The sequence below is a fragment of the Salvelinus namaycush genome, chromosome 6 (genome assembly GCF_016432855.1).
Source record: "Salvelinus namaycush isolate Seneca chromosome 6, SaNama_1.0, whole genome shotgun sequence".
NCBI classification, from domain to species: Eukaryota; Metazoa; Chordata; class Actinopteri; order Salmoniformes; family Salmonidae; genus Salvelinus; species Salvelinus namaycush.
In genome coordinates this window covers 5,888,866-5,904,517 of record NC_052312.1, presented here as the reverse complement: position 1 = coordinate 5,904,517, position 15,652 = coordinate 5,888,866, and the positions used below count along the sequence as shown (strand labels likewise).

Here is a 15,652-nt window from a genome sequence, read left to right as displayed (position 1 = left end):
CAAAATAGGAAAAACGCCAAGGGAGATTGCAAGGCATTGTAGGCTGTACTGTTGGACTCATTTGCTGAAGGATTCTCTAGAGCACAAATGAAAACAATGTGGCCTCTTGGGATGTGAGTGGAATATCATCCCAGAGTGTAAAATGGAAACATTGCTGGAAGAGGGTATCTCAGACGGGATGTTTTTGACAGGGTACAATAGTGCCCATGCTGAAATCCAATGACACAGTTTTGCTCTCTGATGCTGTTAAATGTCTTCAATACAATCTCTAGAATGAAGTTTGAAAATTGCAGACACTCCATTTTTGAGACGTTCTGTTCTTTGTGACTTGGAGTGACGTGACCTTGTGGTCCAGCAATATTCACCCATCCCATTTGCAAAGCACAGTGTTTTTAAAAACAGATCATGTCAAATAAATATGTACAGAATACATTATGTAAATAATACATTATGTAAATCTGTCTGGACGTGAATTGTGAACATCTGTCAACGTCTTGCCAAATGAATGTTTATAGATGTGATTATACCATGGCATTATGGAATTCTCATTTCTGATTGGCTTGAAGGGCATTCTAGAGCGTTCATTATTTCCTTACAGCGCACGGTTTATCTGCCCAGGTCAAATTCAATGGCTATAGTTCATTCTTACATGTTCTATATTTGAGCTGCTTTTGAAAGCAAAAGTCAAATTTGGCATTGTTGAGTTAGATTTTCCTAATAGCAAGCTAGGACTGATGGTTTGGTTAGCTAAACGAGCAAGTATGTGTTTGGTTATCAAGGCAACTACTGTATCTATCTAGTCAACTCGCTAGCTACTTCAGTGGATGTTGAACACATTTCTAGTGCCAAATGAAATTAAAATATAACCATGGTATAATAGGGATAATCAAATAGAGGCTCTATGCATTTTCTGGAAAATAATATAACTCTGTGGAAGGTGAGTTCCACCTCTTCCACGTCATTAATTATTTTACGCATAGGCCCTCGTTGATTATCCCTTACTTAATACACAAGACTTGACGCCTGCGACCTTTAACCTGAGTATGACCTTTAACATTTGATCTTTGAACTCTCTCTCCAGACCCCTGTCTGACAGTGATGCCTCCATGCATGGGTGACGCAGACCGTTTCAGCCTGGAGGCCCTCCGGGTCATTCACAAACAGCTGGATGACGACAATGACGGGGGAATCGAGGTCAACGAGAGTGTAGAGGTGAGTAATACTAAAACTGGATTAGTCTATGTATGTGACATTCGCTGATCATTTGTGATACCAAGTCATTGGTGTTATCAAGTCATGTATGTGACCTGCTTATTTCTGTTACAAATCATGTGTGTAATTTGGTCATTGTTGTTATGAAGTCATCTCTGTTACCAAGTCACTGGTGTTATCAAGTCGTCATTGTTCCCTGGTCATTTCTGTTTTCCAAGTTATTTATTTTTGAGGATATTGTTTTGAGTATGCATTAAGGTGGGAATGCTTTGTGGCTTTAAAGGTTGATCTGAACCTGGCCTTAAAGCCTTACAGCCTCATAAACAACGCCATAAACTAATGGAATAATGTTTGCAAGCCATTATCAGCTTAGGAAGCTAGTGGATAGATAGTGGAGATAAGAGAGGGAGAGAGATAATTATAATATGATAGGCCTTTCTCAGTGTGATTGACAGTAAGACCACCATGACCTGGTCTGACCTATACCCTCTTAGTGCCCTCTTAGTTGAATAAAAAAACAAATTTATTGTGTGTGTGTGTGTGCTTACACATTTGTGTTTGTGTGCCCATGTGGGATGACGGAGCAAGGTATTGCCCTGCGACTTTAAGGGTAAAGAGAAGCTGAGTAAAAGCCCATGTTTATGGCCCCAGTAGGATTTGATGGCTCTTCTGGAGTGCAAGGAAGCAAAGAGTTGCCCATTCTGCCAAGACATGAGCTGTCCTCAGATCAGCCCTTAAGAGGACGGTTGTAGTGTCACTAGAGATCCCCAGTGGTGTACGACTAGGTGTAGGGTGAAGTTGCACCTAGATGCTGATCTTGGGTGATTTTTTTTTTTTTTTAATTTTCTCCGCTAATGGTTAAGGTTAGGATTTGGGGAGGGGAATTTGATCCTACATCTGTACCCCAAGCGAAACTTGACCATGGAATGTGTGACTTCCCAGGGAGATTGGATTGACACACTCAGGCCTACATGTGACATGGTCTGCTCTTTTCTGTTCATGCTGTTTTAGGAGCCTAAGCGTCTTAGAAAATTCACCCAATTTATACACTGAGTGTACAAAACATTAAGAACACCTGCTCTTTCCATGACATAGACTGACCAGGTGAATCCAGGTGAAAGCTATGATCCCTTATTGATGTTAGATGAAGGGGAGGAGACAGGTTAACCTTTTATGGCTGCAGGCCGGTGTCGGGCTCAATATGACAACAGCCCGTCCAAGTGCAGGGTGTGAAATTCAAAATATATTTTTTAGAAATATTTAACTTTCACACATTAACAAGTCCAATACAGCATATGAAAGATAAACATCTTGTGAATCCAGTCAACATGTCTGATTTTTAAAATGTTTTACAGCGAAAACACCACATATATTTATGTTAGCTCACCACCAAATACAAAAAATCACAGACATTTTTCACAGCACAGGTAGCTTGCACAAAACCAACCTAACTAACCAAGAACCAACCAAACTAACCAAGAAACAACTTCATCAGATGACAGTCTTATAACAAGTTATACAATAAATCTGTTTTGTTTGAAAAATGTGCATATTTGAGGTATAAATCATAGTTTTACATTGCAGCTACAATCGGGAATAGCACCGAAGCAGCTAGAACAATTACAGAGACCAAATTGAAATACCTAAATACTCATCATAAAACATTTATGAAAAATACATGGTGTACAGCAAATTAAAGACAAACATCTTGTGAATCCAGCCAAAATTTCCGATTCTTTAAGTGTTTTACAGCGAAAACACAATATAGCATTATATTAGCTTACTACAATAGCCAACCACACAACAGCATTGATTCGTTAGGCACGTTAGCGATATCGAATAAACCATCAAAAGATATTAATTTTTTCACTAACCTTCTCAAACTTCATCAGATGACAGTCCTATAACATCATATTACACAATACATATATGGTTTGTTCGAAAATGTGCATATTTAGAGCTGAAATCCGTGGTTATACATTGGGAAAACTTAGCATCTTTTTCCCAGAATGTCCGGATATATTTCTGACACTCACCTATTCTAATCAAATAACTATTCATAGACTTTACTAAAAAATACATGTTGGACAGCAAATTAAAGATAGCTTAGTTCTTAATGCAATCGCCGTGTTAGAATTCTAAAAATAACTTCATTACGACATGCAGCTTACGTTATGGCGAGAGAGCGCCCAAAATCTGGGCGCAAACTAATAGTACACATGTTCGACAGATATATGAAATAACATCATAAACGGGTCCTACTTTTGATGATCTTCCATCAGAATGTTGTACAAGGGGTCCTTCGTTCAGAACAATCGTTGTTTGGTTTTAGAACGGCCTTTTCCCCTCTCGATTTAGCAAGCAAAACTTGCCAAGTGGCGCGAAGCTCTCCATCGTCAACAAACTCAGAGAACGGAACACGCCAAAACTCCCGTTTTTTTTTTTTTTCCAATAATCTGATTAAACTATATTGAAAAAACATACTTTACGATGATATTGTCACATTTATCAAATAAAATCAAAGCCGGAGCTATTAGCCGTCTATAACAACAGCTTTTCAGAAGCCAATCCGGAAGTCCTTTCCGCGTCTTCCTGAACAAAGGAAATTGGGGTCCTGTCATTCCAAGCGCTCTCTTTTGACCATAGAAAGAGCTAGAGACCCCATTTCACCTCTCACAGCCTATTGACATCTAGTGGAAGGCGTATGAAGTGCATGTATACTAATAGATTTCAAGCAAAAGATTAGGTAGGCCCTGGAACAGAGCCTCGATTTGAGATTTTTCACTTTCTGACAGGAAGTTTGCTGCAAAATGAGTTCTGTTTTACTCACAGATATAATTCAAACGGTTTTAGAAACTTAAGAGTGTTTTCTATCCAATATTAATAATAATATGCATATTGTACGAGCAAGAATTGAGTACGAGGCCGTTTGAAATGGGCACCTTTCATCCAAGTTACTCAATACTGCCCCTGCAGCCATAAGAAGTTAAAGAAGGTTTTTTTAATCCTTGAGACATGGATTGTGTATGCCATTCAGAGGGTGAATAGACACAAGATTGAAGTGCCTTTGAACAGGGTATGGTAGTAGGTGCCAGGCACATCAGTTTGTGTCAAGAACTGCAATGCTGCTGGTTTTGTCACTCTCAACAGTTTCCAGTGTGCATCAAGAATGGTCCACCAGCTACAGGACATCCAGCCAACTTGACACAACTGTGGGAAGCATTGAAGTCAACATGGACCAGCATCCCTGTGGAACGCTTTCGACACCTTGTAGAGTCCATGCCCCGACGCATTGAGGCTGTTCTGAGGGCAAAAGGAAGGTGTTCCTAATGTTTGGTATACTCAGTGTATATACATTTTTCCCAATGACTTAAATGCCTTTTTGAGAGTTTGTTAAAAAATTGGTGAAGTACGTGTTAACGGTGACGGGGTTGACGGTGTTGGCGGTGACGGGGTTGGCGGTGACGGGGTTGGCGGTGACGGGGTTGGCGGTGACGGGGTTGACGGTGTTGGCGGTGACGGGGTTGGCGGTGACGGGGTTGGCGGTGACGGGGTTGGCGGTGACGGGGTTGACGGTGACGGGGTTGACGGTGTTGGCGGTGACGGGGTTGGCGGTGACGGGGTTGGCGGTGACGGGGTTGGCGGTGACGGGGTTGACGGTGTTGGCGGTGACGGGGTTGACGGTGACGGGGTTGGCGGTGACGGGGTTGGCGGTGACGGGGTTGGCGGTGTTGGCGGTGACGGGGTTGGCGGTGACGGGGTTGGCGGTGACGGGGTTGGCGGTGTTGGCGGTGACGGGGTTGGCGGTGACGGGGTTGGCGGTGTTGGCGGTGACGGGGTTGGCGGTGACGGGGTTGGCGGTGACGGGGTTGGCGGTGTTGGCGGTGACGGGGTTGGCGGTGACGGGGTTGAGGATACAAGGGTTGGGGAAAGGGGGCCACTTTAGGGATGTCCTCACCCCCTGCCACACACATCTTGGCCCATAATGTGGGAGTGACACCAGCGTTTCCCCTCTACTTCTCTTACACACACACACACACACACACACTCACACTCACACACACACACGCACGCACGCACACACGCACTCACGCACACAACCTTACTCAGTGATGATGTAACGGGGTTGACAGTAACCTTGTCACAGAGGGACAGGGGACATAATATGGTGATAGTGACATCAGTAGTGAGGTGGTTCTAGTGACACCAGTAGTGAGGTGGTTCTAGTGTAGGGCTACTGGATAGTGACACCAGTAGTGTGGTGGTTCTAGTGTAGGGCTACTGGATAGTGACACCAGTAGTGAGGGGGTTCTAGTGTAGGGCTACTGGATAGTGACACCAATAGTGAGGGGGTTCTAGTGTAGGGCTACTGGATAGTGACACCAGTAGTGAGTTGGTTCTAGTGTAGTGTAGGGCTACTGGATAGTGACACCAGTAGTGATGGGTTTCTAGTGTAGGGCTACTGGATAGTGACACCAGTAGTGAGGGCGTTCTAGTGTAGTGTAGGGCTACTGGATAGTGACACCAGTAGTGAGGGGGTTCTGGTGTAGGGCTACTGGATAGTGACACCAGTAGTGATGGGGTTCTGGTGTAGGGCTACTGGATAGTGACACCAATAGTGAGGGGGTTCTGGTGTAGTGTAGGGCTACTGGATAGTGACACCAGTAGTGATGGGGTTCTAGTGTAGTGTAGGGCTACTGTATAGTGACACCAGTAGTGAGGGGGTTCTACTGTAGTGTAGGGCTACTGTATAGTGACACCAGTAGTGAGGGGGTTCTAGTGTAGTGTAGGGCCACTGGATAGTGCCACCAGTAGTGAGGGGGTTCTAGTGTAGTGTAGGGCTACTGGATAGTGACACCAGTAGTGAGGGGGTTCTAGTGTAGTGTAGGGCCACTGGATAGTGACACCAGTAGTGTGGTGGTTCTAGTGTAGGGCTACTGGATAGTGACACCAGTAGTGAGGGGGTTCTAGTGTAGGGCTACTGGATAGTGACACCAATAGTGAGGGGGTTCTAGTGTAGGGCTACTGGATAGTGACACCAGTAGTGAGTTGGTTCTAGTGTAGTGTAGGGCTACTGGATAGTGACACCAGTAGTGAGTTGGTTCTAGTGTAGTGTAGGGCTACTGGATAGTGACACCAGTAGTGATGGGTTTCTAGTGTAGGGCTACTGGATAGTGACACCAATAGTGAGGGGGTTCTGGTGTAGTGTAGGGCTACTGGATAGTGACACCAGTAGTGTGGTGGTTCTAGTGTAGTGTAGGGCTACTGGATAGTGACACCAGTAGTGAGGTGGTTCTAGTGTAGGGCTACTGGATAGTGACACCAGTAGTGATGGGGTTCTAGTATAGGGCTACTGGATAGTGACACCAGTAGTGAGTTGGTTCTAGTGTAGTGTAGGGCTACTGGATAGTGACACCAGTAGTGATGGGGTTCTAGTGTAGGGCTACTGGATAGTGACACCAGTAGTGAGGGCGTTCTAGTGTAGTGTAGGGCTACTGGATAGTGACACCAGTAGTGAGGGCGTTCTAGTGTAGTGTAGGGCTACTGGATAGTGACACCAGTAGTGATGGGGTTCTAGTGTAGGGCTACTGGATAGTGACACCAGTAGTGAGTTGGTTCTAGTGTAGTGTAGGGCTACTGGATAGTGACACCAGTAGTGATGGGGTTCTAGTGTAGGGCTACTGGATAGTGACACCAGTAGTGAGGGCGTTCTAGTGTAGTGTAGGGCTACTGGATAGTGACACCAGTAGTGAGGGGGTTCTAGTGTAGGGCTACTGGATAGTGACACCAGTAGTGTGGTGGTTCTAGTGTAGGGCTACTGGATAGTGACACCAGTAGTGATGGGGTTCTAGTGTAGGGCTACTGGATAGTGACACCAGTAGTGAGGGCGTTCTAGTGTAGTGTAGGGCTACTGGATAGTGGACCATCACCTGTTTGACTGAGTGCGAGTTGGACCTCGGTCAACAAAGTTATACGAATAGATTAGCTATTTTTATAGACGTGAATTATTCATATTATGACCAATTTTCTTAATATTAAGTTACTTTAAAGTTACTTTTTACTTCAGTTGGGGGTTGTTGCTTTGTTGTGATTTCCTAGCTGGTCTCCAGTGTAAATTATAAGGGCTTTGTGGTACCCATAGACATGCCTGGAAGCGTACACACACACACACACACACACACACACACACACACACACACACACACACACACACACACACACACACACACACACACACACACACACACACACAGGCATAATTTATTGAGGGAAGGATAGCTCAGTGAGTTGTTGACATGTGCTACTGGTCACCACCAGAGGATCCATGGCTAGATATTCAGACCTCCTAAAAACACACACACACTGCCCCCCTGCCCCATCCAGCCCCTTCATCTCTCACGCACACACTGCCCCCCTGCCCCACCAGCCCCTTCATCTCTCACGCACACACCGCCCCCCTGCCCCACCCAGCCCCTTCATCTCTCACGCACACACTGCCCCCCTGCCCCACCCAGCCCCTTCATCTCTCACGCACACACCGCCCCCCTGCCCCACCCAGCCCCTTCATCTCTCACGCACACACCGCCCCCCTGCCCCACCCAGCCCCTTCATCTCTCACCACACACTGCCCCCCTGCCCCACCCAGCCCCTTCATCTCTCACTACACACTGCCCCCCTGCCCCACCCAGCCCCTTCATCTCTCACTACACACTGCCCCCCTGCCCCACCCAGCCCCTTCATCTCTCACGCACACTGCCCCCCTGCCCCACCCAGCCCCTTCATCTCTCACTACACACTGCCCCCCTGCCCCACCCAGCCCCTTCATCTCTCACGCACAACCTTACAGAAGTTCCGAGTGTGTTGTTTGAAAGGGCAGGAGAGGCTCATGGGATGACTCCTTCGACCCAACTGGAATCCAACTCAGACAACCAGCCCCTTTGTATTGTGTGCGTGCGTCCTGTCCATTTGAGCTAATGTCCTAGTCATTTGTCAGGTGACTCAGCTATTTTCAAAAACTCCCCTTGGATAACAACATCAATAGCAAACAAACTGAAGTTGTGCAACTTGTCAATGTGTTTGTTAACAAATAAACGTCCACTGTTTTAACTTTGTCATTGTGTTTGCTAGGAAACCAACTCAAGTGGAAATGGCAATCATTTTCTCCTGTTCAGCCATTTAGGAGAATTACAGCTGATCGATTTGACTAAAACACTGAATATTAACAGTCACACTTGTCTCACTAGCACTGATGTTACTGACAGTTGGTTTGAGTAAAGGTTTTACGTAATTCACTTACCTAGCTACCTTGAGATAAATACACTGGTCGTTGCTCTGGATAAAATCGTCTGCTAAATGACTAAACCATCTACTGTATCTATGACCCATATTCATTCCTGAAACATGAGGAAGTTATTTATTCTCAGTATGCTTGACATTGCCTTCCAGTCACTGATCTCAACCCACAGCAGACCACAAATGATCACAGCAATTAATACCGTAGACGGCCCAACCCACAAAACCCACACTGAGAACCACATTGAGCTAGTCCTCGAAGGTAACCACTGGTTTAGAACCACGTTGAGCTAGTCCTCGAAGGTAACCTCTGGTTTAGAACCACATTGAGCTAGTCCTCGAAGGTAACCTCTGGTTTAGAACCACATTGAGCTAGTCCTCGAAGGTAACCTCTGGTTTAGAACCACATTGAGCTAGTCCTCGAAGGTAACCTCTGGTTTAGAACCACGTTGAGCTAATCCTCGAAGGTAACCTCTGGTTTAGAACCACGTTGAGCTAATCCTCGAAGGTGACCTCTGGTTTAGAACCACATTGAGCTAATCCTCGAAGGTGACCTCTGGTTTAGAACCACATTGAGCTAATCCTCGAAGGTAACCTCTGGTTTAGAACCACGTTGAGCTAATCCTCGAAGGTAACCTCTGGTTTAGAACCACATTGAGCTAATCCTCGAAGGTAACCTCTGGTTTAGAACCACGTTGAGCTAATCCTCGAAGGTAACCTCTGGTTTAGAACCACGTTGAGCTAATCCTCGAAGGTAACCTCTGGTTTAGAACCACGTTGAGCTAATCTTCGAAGGTAACCACTGGTTTAGAACCACGTTGAGCTAATCCTCGAAGGTAACCTCTGGTTTAGAACCACGTTGAGCTAATCCTCGAAGGTAACCTCTGGTTTAGAACCACGTTGAGCTAATCCTCGAAGGTAACCTCTGGTTTAGAACCACATGATTTAGCCCCTGTAGTCCTTATATCCTACCTTTATGGTGTACAGCGCTGTTATTGGTCAATGCAAAGGGGTAGGAGGGGTGGGGTAGGGGAGGGGTTTAGGGTGAGGTAGGTTGCAGAATAGCAGTGCTTTATTATGGCGTAGCAACACAACTCGTGCCAAATCAACTCATGCTGTTCCCAAGGCGATTGGAGCTTTTAAGGTTTTGTTGTGTTGCCCATACCTGTTTCCTTGGCAATGGCTGTTGGTGCTGTGGCTATTCAGGGGCTGTTGTGAGGGCTCGAGAAAAGCAGGTTGTTGATGGTAGGGTGTTATGGAGGAGATCTAGTGTACCAGAGAAAGACCTCTGGCGGTTAGGCTGCTATGTGGGAGGAGAACACACAGTCTAGTCTGCTCAAGCACCATATTCACAACACCTGTGGTCTGACCATAGAGACTAGAGGTCGACCGATTAGGATTTTTCAACGCCATACAGATTATTGGAGGACCATAAAAAGCTGATACCGATATATCGCCCAATTTAAAAAAAATAAAAAATAAAAAAATAAAGTTCTATACACTGCTCAAAAAAATAAAGGGAACACTTAAACAACACAATGTAACTCCAAGTCAATCACACTTATGTGAAATCAAACTCAATTTAGGAAGCAACACTGATTGACAATACATTTCACATGCTGTTGTGCAAATGGAATAGACAAAAGGTGGAAATTATAGGCAATTAGCAAGACACCCCCAATAAAGGAGTGGTTCTGCAGGTGGTGACCACAGACCACTTCTCAGTTCCTATGCTTCCTGGCTGATGTTTTGGTCACTTTTGAATGCTGGCGGTGCTTTCACTCTAGTGGTAGCATGAGACGGAGTCTACAACCCACACAAGTGGCTCAGGTAGTGCAGCTCATCCAGGATGGCACATCAATGCGAGCTGTGGCAAGAAGGTTTGCTGTGTCTGTCAGCGTAGTGTCCAGAGCATGGAGGCGCTACCAGGAGACAGGCCAGTACATCAGGAGACGTGGAGGAGGCCGTAGGAGGGCAACAACCCAGCAGCAGGACCGCTACCTCCGCCTTTGTGCAAGGAGGAGCACTGCCAGAGCCCAGCCCTGCAGAATGACCTCCAGCAGGCCAAAAATGTGCATGTGTCTGCTCAAACGGTCAGGAACAGACTCCATGAGGGTGGTATGAGGGCCCAACGTCCACAGGTGGGGGTTGTGCTTACAGCCCATCACCGTGCAGGACGTTTGGCATTTGCCAGAGAACACCAAGATTGGCAAATTCGCCACTGGCGCCCTGTGCTCTTCACAGATGAAAGCAGTTTCACACTGAGCACATGAGCACATGTGACAGACGTGACAGAGTCTGGAGACGCCATGGAGAACGTTCTGCTGCCTGCAACGTCCTCCAGCATGACCGGTTTGGCTGTGGGTCAGTCATGGTGTGGGGTGGCATTTTTTTGTGGGGCCGCACAGCCCTCCATGTGCTCGCCAGAGGTAGCCTGACTGCCATTAGGTACCGAGATGAGATCCTCAGACCCCTTGTGAGACCATATGCTGACACATGCACATTTGTGGCCTGCTGGAGGTCATTTTGCAGGGCTCTGGCAGTGCACCTCCTTGCACAAAGGCGGAGGTAGCGGTCCTGCTGCTGGGTTGTTGCACTCCTACGGCCTCCTCCACGTCTCCTGATGTACTGGCCTGTCTCCTGGTAGCGCCTCCATGCTCTGGACACTACGCTGACAGACACAGCAAACCTTTTTGCCACAGCTCGCATTGATGTGCCATCCTGGATGAACTGCACTACCTGAGCCACTTGTGTGGGTTGTAGACTCCGTCTCATGCTACCACTAGAGTGAGAGCACCGCCAGCATTCAAAAGTGACCAAAACATCAGCCAGGAAGCATAGGAACTGAGAAGTGGTCTGTGGTCACCACCTGCAGAATCACTCCTTTTTTGGGGGTGTCTTGCTAATTGCCTATAATTTCCACCTTTTGTCTATTCCATTTGCACAACAGCATGTGAAATTTATTGTCAATCAGTGTTGCTTCCTAAGTGGACAGTTTGATTTCACAGAAATGTGATTGACTTGGAGTTACATTGTGTTGTTTAAGTGTTCCCTTTATTTTTTTGAGCAGTGTATATATATTTGTAATAATGACAATTACAACAATATTGAATGAACAATGAACCCTTTTATTTTAACTTAATATAATACATAAATAAAATCTATTTAGTCTCAAATAAATAATGAAACATGTTCAATTTGGTTTAAATAATGCAAAAACAAAGTGTTGGAGAAGAAAGTAAAACTGCAAATGTGTCATGTAAGAAAGCTAACGTTTAAGTTCCTTGCTCAGAACATGAGAACATATGAAAGCTGGTGGTTCAATATTCCCCGTTTTTCAATATTCCCAGTTAAGAAGTTTTAGGTTGTAGTTATTATAGGAATTATGACGCGTCGACTATTTCTCTCTATACCATTTGTATTTCATATACCTTTGACTATTGTATGTTCTTATAGGCACTTTAGTATTGCCAGCCTAATCTCGGGAGTTAAAAGGCTTGAAGTCATAAACAGCGCTGTGCTTCAAGTATTGCTAAGAGCTGCTGACAAACGCAGTAAAGTGCTGTTTGAATGAATGCTTACGAGCCTGCTGCTGTCTACCACCGCTCAGTCAGACTGCTCTATCAAATATAAAATCATAGACTTAATTATAATAAACACACAGAAATACGAGCCTTTGGTCATTAATATGGTCAAATCCGGAAACTATCATTTCGAAAACAAAATGTTTATTCTTTCAGTGAAATACGGAACCGTTCCCTATTTTGTCGAACGGGTGGCATCCATAACTCTAAATATTGCTGTTACATTGCACAACCTTCAATGTTATGTCATAATTACGTACAATTCTGGCAAATTAATTACGGTCTTTTGTTAGGAATAAACAGTTCGCAACGAGCCAGGTGGCCCAAACTGTTGCATATACCCTGACTCTGCTTGCACTGAGCGCAAGAGAAGTGACACAATTTCCCTAGTTAATATTGCCTGCAAACATGCATTTATTTTAACTAAATATGCAGTTTTAAACATATATACTTCTGTGTATTGATTTTAAGAAAGGCATTGATGTTTATGGTTAGGTACATTTGTCAACGAATGTGCTTTTTTCGCGAATGTGCTTTTGTTAAATCATCATCACCCTTTTGGCGAAGTTGAAGTAGGCTGTGATGCGATGATAAATTAACAGGCACCACATTGATTATATGCAACGCAGGACACGCTAGATAAACTAGTAATATCATCAACCATGTGTAGTTATAACTAGTGATTATGTGAAGATTGATTGTTTTTTATAAGATAAGTTTAATGCTAGCTAGCAACGTACCTTGGCTCCTTGCAGCCACAAGGTCCTTTTTACGCTGCACTCACGTAACAGGTGGTCAGCCTGCCACGCAGTTTCCTCGTGGATTACAATGTAATCGGCCATAATCGGTGTACAAAAAGGCAGATTACCGATTGTTATTACAATTTGAAATCGTCCCTAATTAATCAGCCAACTTCTAATAGAGACACAACTAATAGATCTCACATCACACTGAAAGGCACGTCTGCTGGTATCCATGATTCTCTACAATGTCATAACTCTATACCTCTATTTAACTTCAGTTAGTTTATGTTCACACTGTGTCAGTTTCATTGCAGTCTGTAATGATAGAATAACCAGTAATAATAACCAAATGTGTTTTTCTTCTTGCAGTTTATTAGAGAAGATATGAAGCAACAACAAACGAACAAACACAGTAACCTTCACAGGGAAGACCAACACATCACTGTGGAGGAGCTGTGGAAGGGCTGGAAAACCTCCGAAGGTAGGAGAGAGATGGAGGGAGGGGAGAGAGATGGAGGGGCTGGAAAACCTCCGAAGGTAGGAGAGAGATGGAGGGAGGAGAGAGGGGAGAGAGATGGAGGGGCTGGAAAACCTCCGAAGGTAGGAGAGAGGAGGAGAGAGGGGAGAGAGATGGAGGGAGGAGAGAGGGGAGAGAGATGGAGGGAGGAGAGAGGGGAGAGAGATGGAGGGAGGAGAGAGGGGAGAGAGATGGAGGGAGGAGAGAGGAGAGAGATGGAGGGAGGAGAGAGGGGAGAGAGATAGATGGAGGGGTTTAAAATAGGGAGGGAGATAGATGGAGGGGTTTAAAATAGGGAGGGAGAGAGATGGAGGGGTTTAAAATAGGGAGGGAGAGAGGGTAAATGGGAGGGAGGAAGGGAGAGAGGGTGAATGGGAGAGAGGGAGGAAGGGAGAGAGGGTGAATGGGAGAGAGGGAGGAAGGGAGAGAGGGTAAATGGGAGAGAGGAATGGAGAGAGGGTAAATGGAAGGGAGAGAGGGTAAATGGAAGGGAGAGAGGGTAAATGGAAGGGAGGAAGGGAGAGAGGGTAAATGGGAGGGAGAGAGGGTAAATGGGAGGGAGGAAGGGAGAGAGGATAAATGGAAGGGAGGAAGGGAGAGAGGGTAAATGGGAGGGAGAGAGGGTAAATGGGAGGGAGGAAGGGAGAGAGGGTAAATGGGAGGGAGAGAGGGTAAATGGGAGGGAGAGAGGGTAAATGGGAGGGAGGAAGGGAGAGAGGGTAAATGGGAGGAAGGGAGAGGGTAAATGGAAGGGAGAGAGGGTAAATGGGAGGGAGGAAGGGAGAGAGGGTAAATCAAATCAAACTTTATTTGTCACATGCGCCGAATACAACAAGTGGAAACTTTAACGTGATACGCTTTCTTACAAGCCCTTAACCAACAGTGCAGTTCAAGAAGAAGAACATATTTACCAAGTAGGCTTAAATAAAAAGTAATAATGAAAAGTAACAATAACGAGAATATATACAGGGGGCACCGGTACCGAGTCAGTGTGCAGGGGTACAGGTTAGTAATGAGGCTATATACAGGGGGCACCGGTACCGAGTCAGTGTGGAGGCTATATACAGGGGGCACCGGTACCGAGTCAGTGTGGAGGCTATATACAGGGGGCACCGGTACCGAGTCAGTGTGCAGGGGTACAGGCCGGTTGAGGTAATCTCTACATGTAGGTGGGGGTGAAGTGACTATACATAGGTAACAAACAAACAGCGAGTAGCAACAGTGTACAAGAGGAGGGGGGTGTCAATGTAAATTGTCCGGTGGCGATTTTTATGAATTGTTCAGCAATCTAATTGCTGGGGAGAGGGGGTACATGGAAGGGAGAGGGGGTACATGGAAGGGAGAGGGGGTACATGGAAGGTAGAGGGGGTACATGGAAGGGAGGAAGGGAGAGAGGGTAAATGGAAGGGAGAGAGGGTAGATGGGAGAAGAAAATGTCAATTTCAGTCTCTCTGTCTGTAGTTCATAACTGGACGACGGAGGACACGGTCCAGTGGCTGAAGGAAGCTGTGGAGCTGCCTCAGTACGAGATGAGCTTCAGAGAGTTCCGGATCAATGGAAACACTCTTCCTCGGTGACTACATTATCACACAACACAAGACACCAACAACATCCAGAACACCACTGAACTGAATCGTGTCTTACATGATGCGTAAACAGTGGTGATTTTGTGTGATGGGGAAGATGTCGCCTTGCACTGCTTTATCAAGATGTAGATATATGCTACACGGTTTCAGGTTCAGGTTGAGAAGTTGAACGGCACATCATAAACACAGCTCAATATGTTACTCGGACCAATGCTTCCTTCTGCTGGATATGTGAGGTAGTGCAGGTGGAATGGGAGAGAAATGATCAAATATCACACACACATAAAACATATGCCCACTTCGACTAACAATCTCCCCACCCGTGTAGTCAGATGGTCACGTTAGTGCAGTTTAGACATCCCAGTTTATGTCATGACTCCGGAGTCAGCAGGTGATTGTTATATCAAGGTGTCACCTTTAAATGGACTTGAACTTGTTTAGACGGGACCAATGACACGAAGGGGAGAGTCAGAGCAGTTATATTAGAATCTCTTCAGGAACGAGACTCGCTGAGACCATGTACTCATGTATGGAATGACTACATGGGTTGAAGAGGAGGGTTGAAGGGGGTCAAGGGTGTTGTTTTACCCCCGTACCCGTGGGGTGCTGACTCATTAAATGATGTCACAGGAGTGGATTGGGTGTCGCTGGCTGCCATGTTGTCTGATCCTGTTTATGATGGTGGTGGTGGCACGAGTACACCGACATGTTCAGACA

General features: G+C 45.6%; 1 protein-coding gene across 2 annotated transcripts in view; it reads left to right on the top strand.

Annotated features, from left to right (window-relative positions):
- Positions 1 to 15,652, top strand: part of LOC120049566 (stromal interaction molecule 2-like) — an 87,193-nt gene that overhangs the window by 56,992 nt on the left and 14,549 nt on the right. For both annotated transcript variants that reach the window (XM_038995844.1, XM_038995845.1), the window contains exons 2-4: positions 1,082 to 1,212; positions 13,202 to 13,313; positions 14,811 to 14,922. In XM_038995844.1, coding sequence (XP_038851772.1) covers positions 1,082 to 1,212; positions 13,202 to 13,313; positions 14,811 to 14,922 — 355 coding nt within the window. The remainder of the gene's footprint in view (positions 1 to 1,081; positions 1,213 to 13,201; positions 13,314 to 14,810; positions 14,923 to 15,652) is intronic.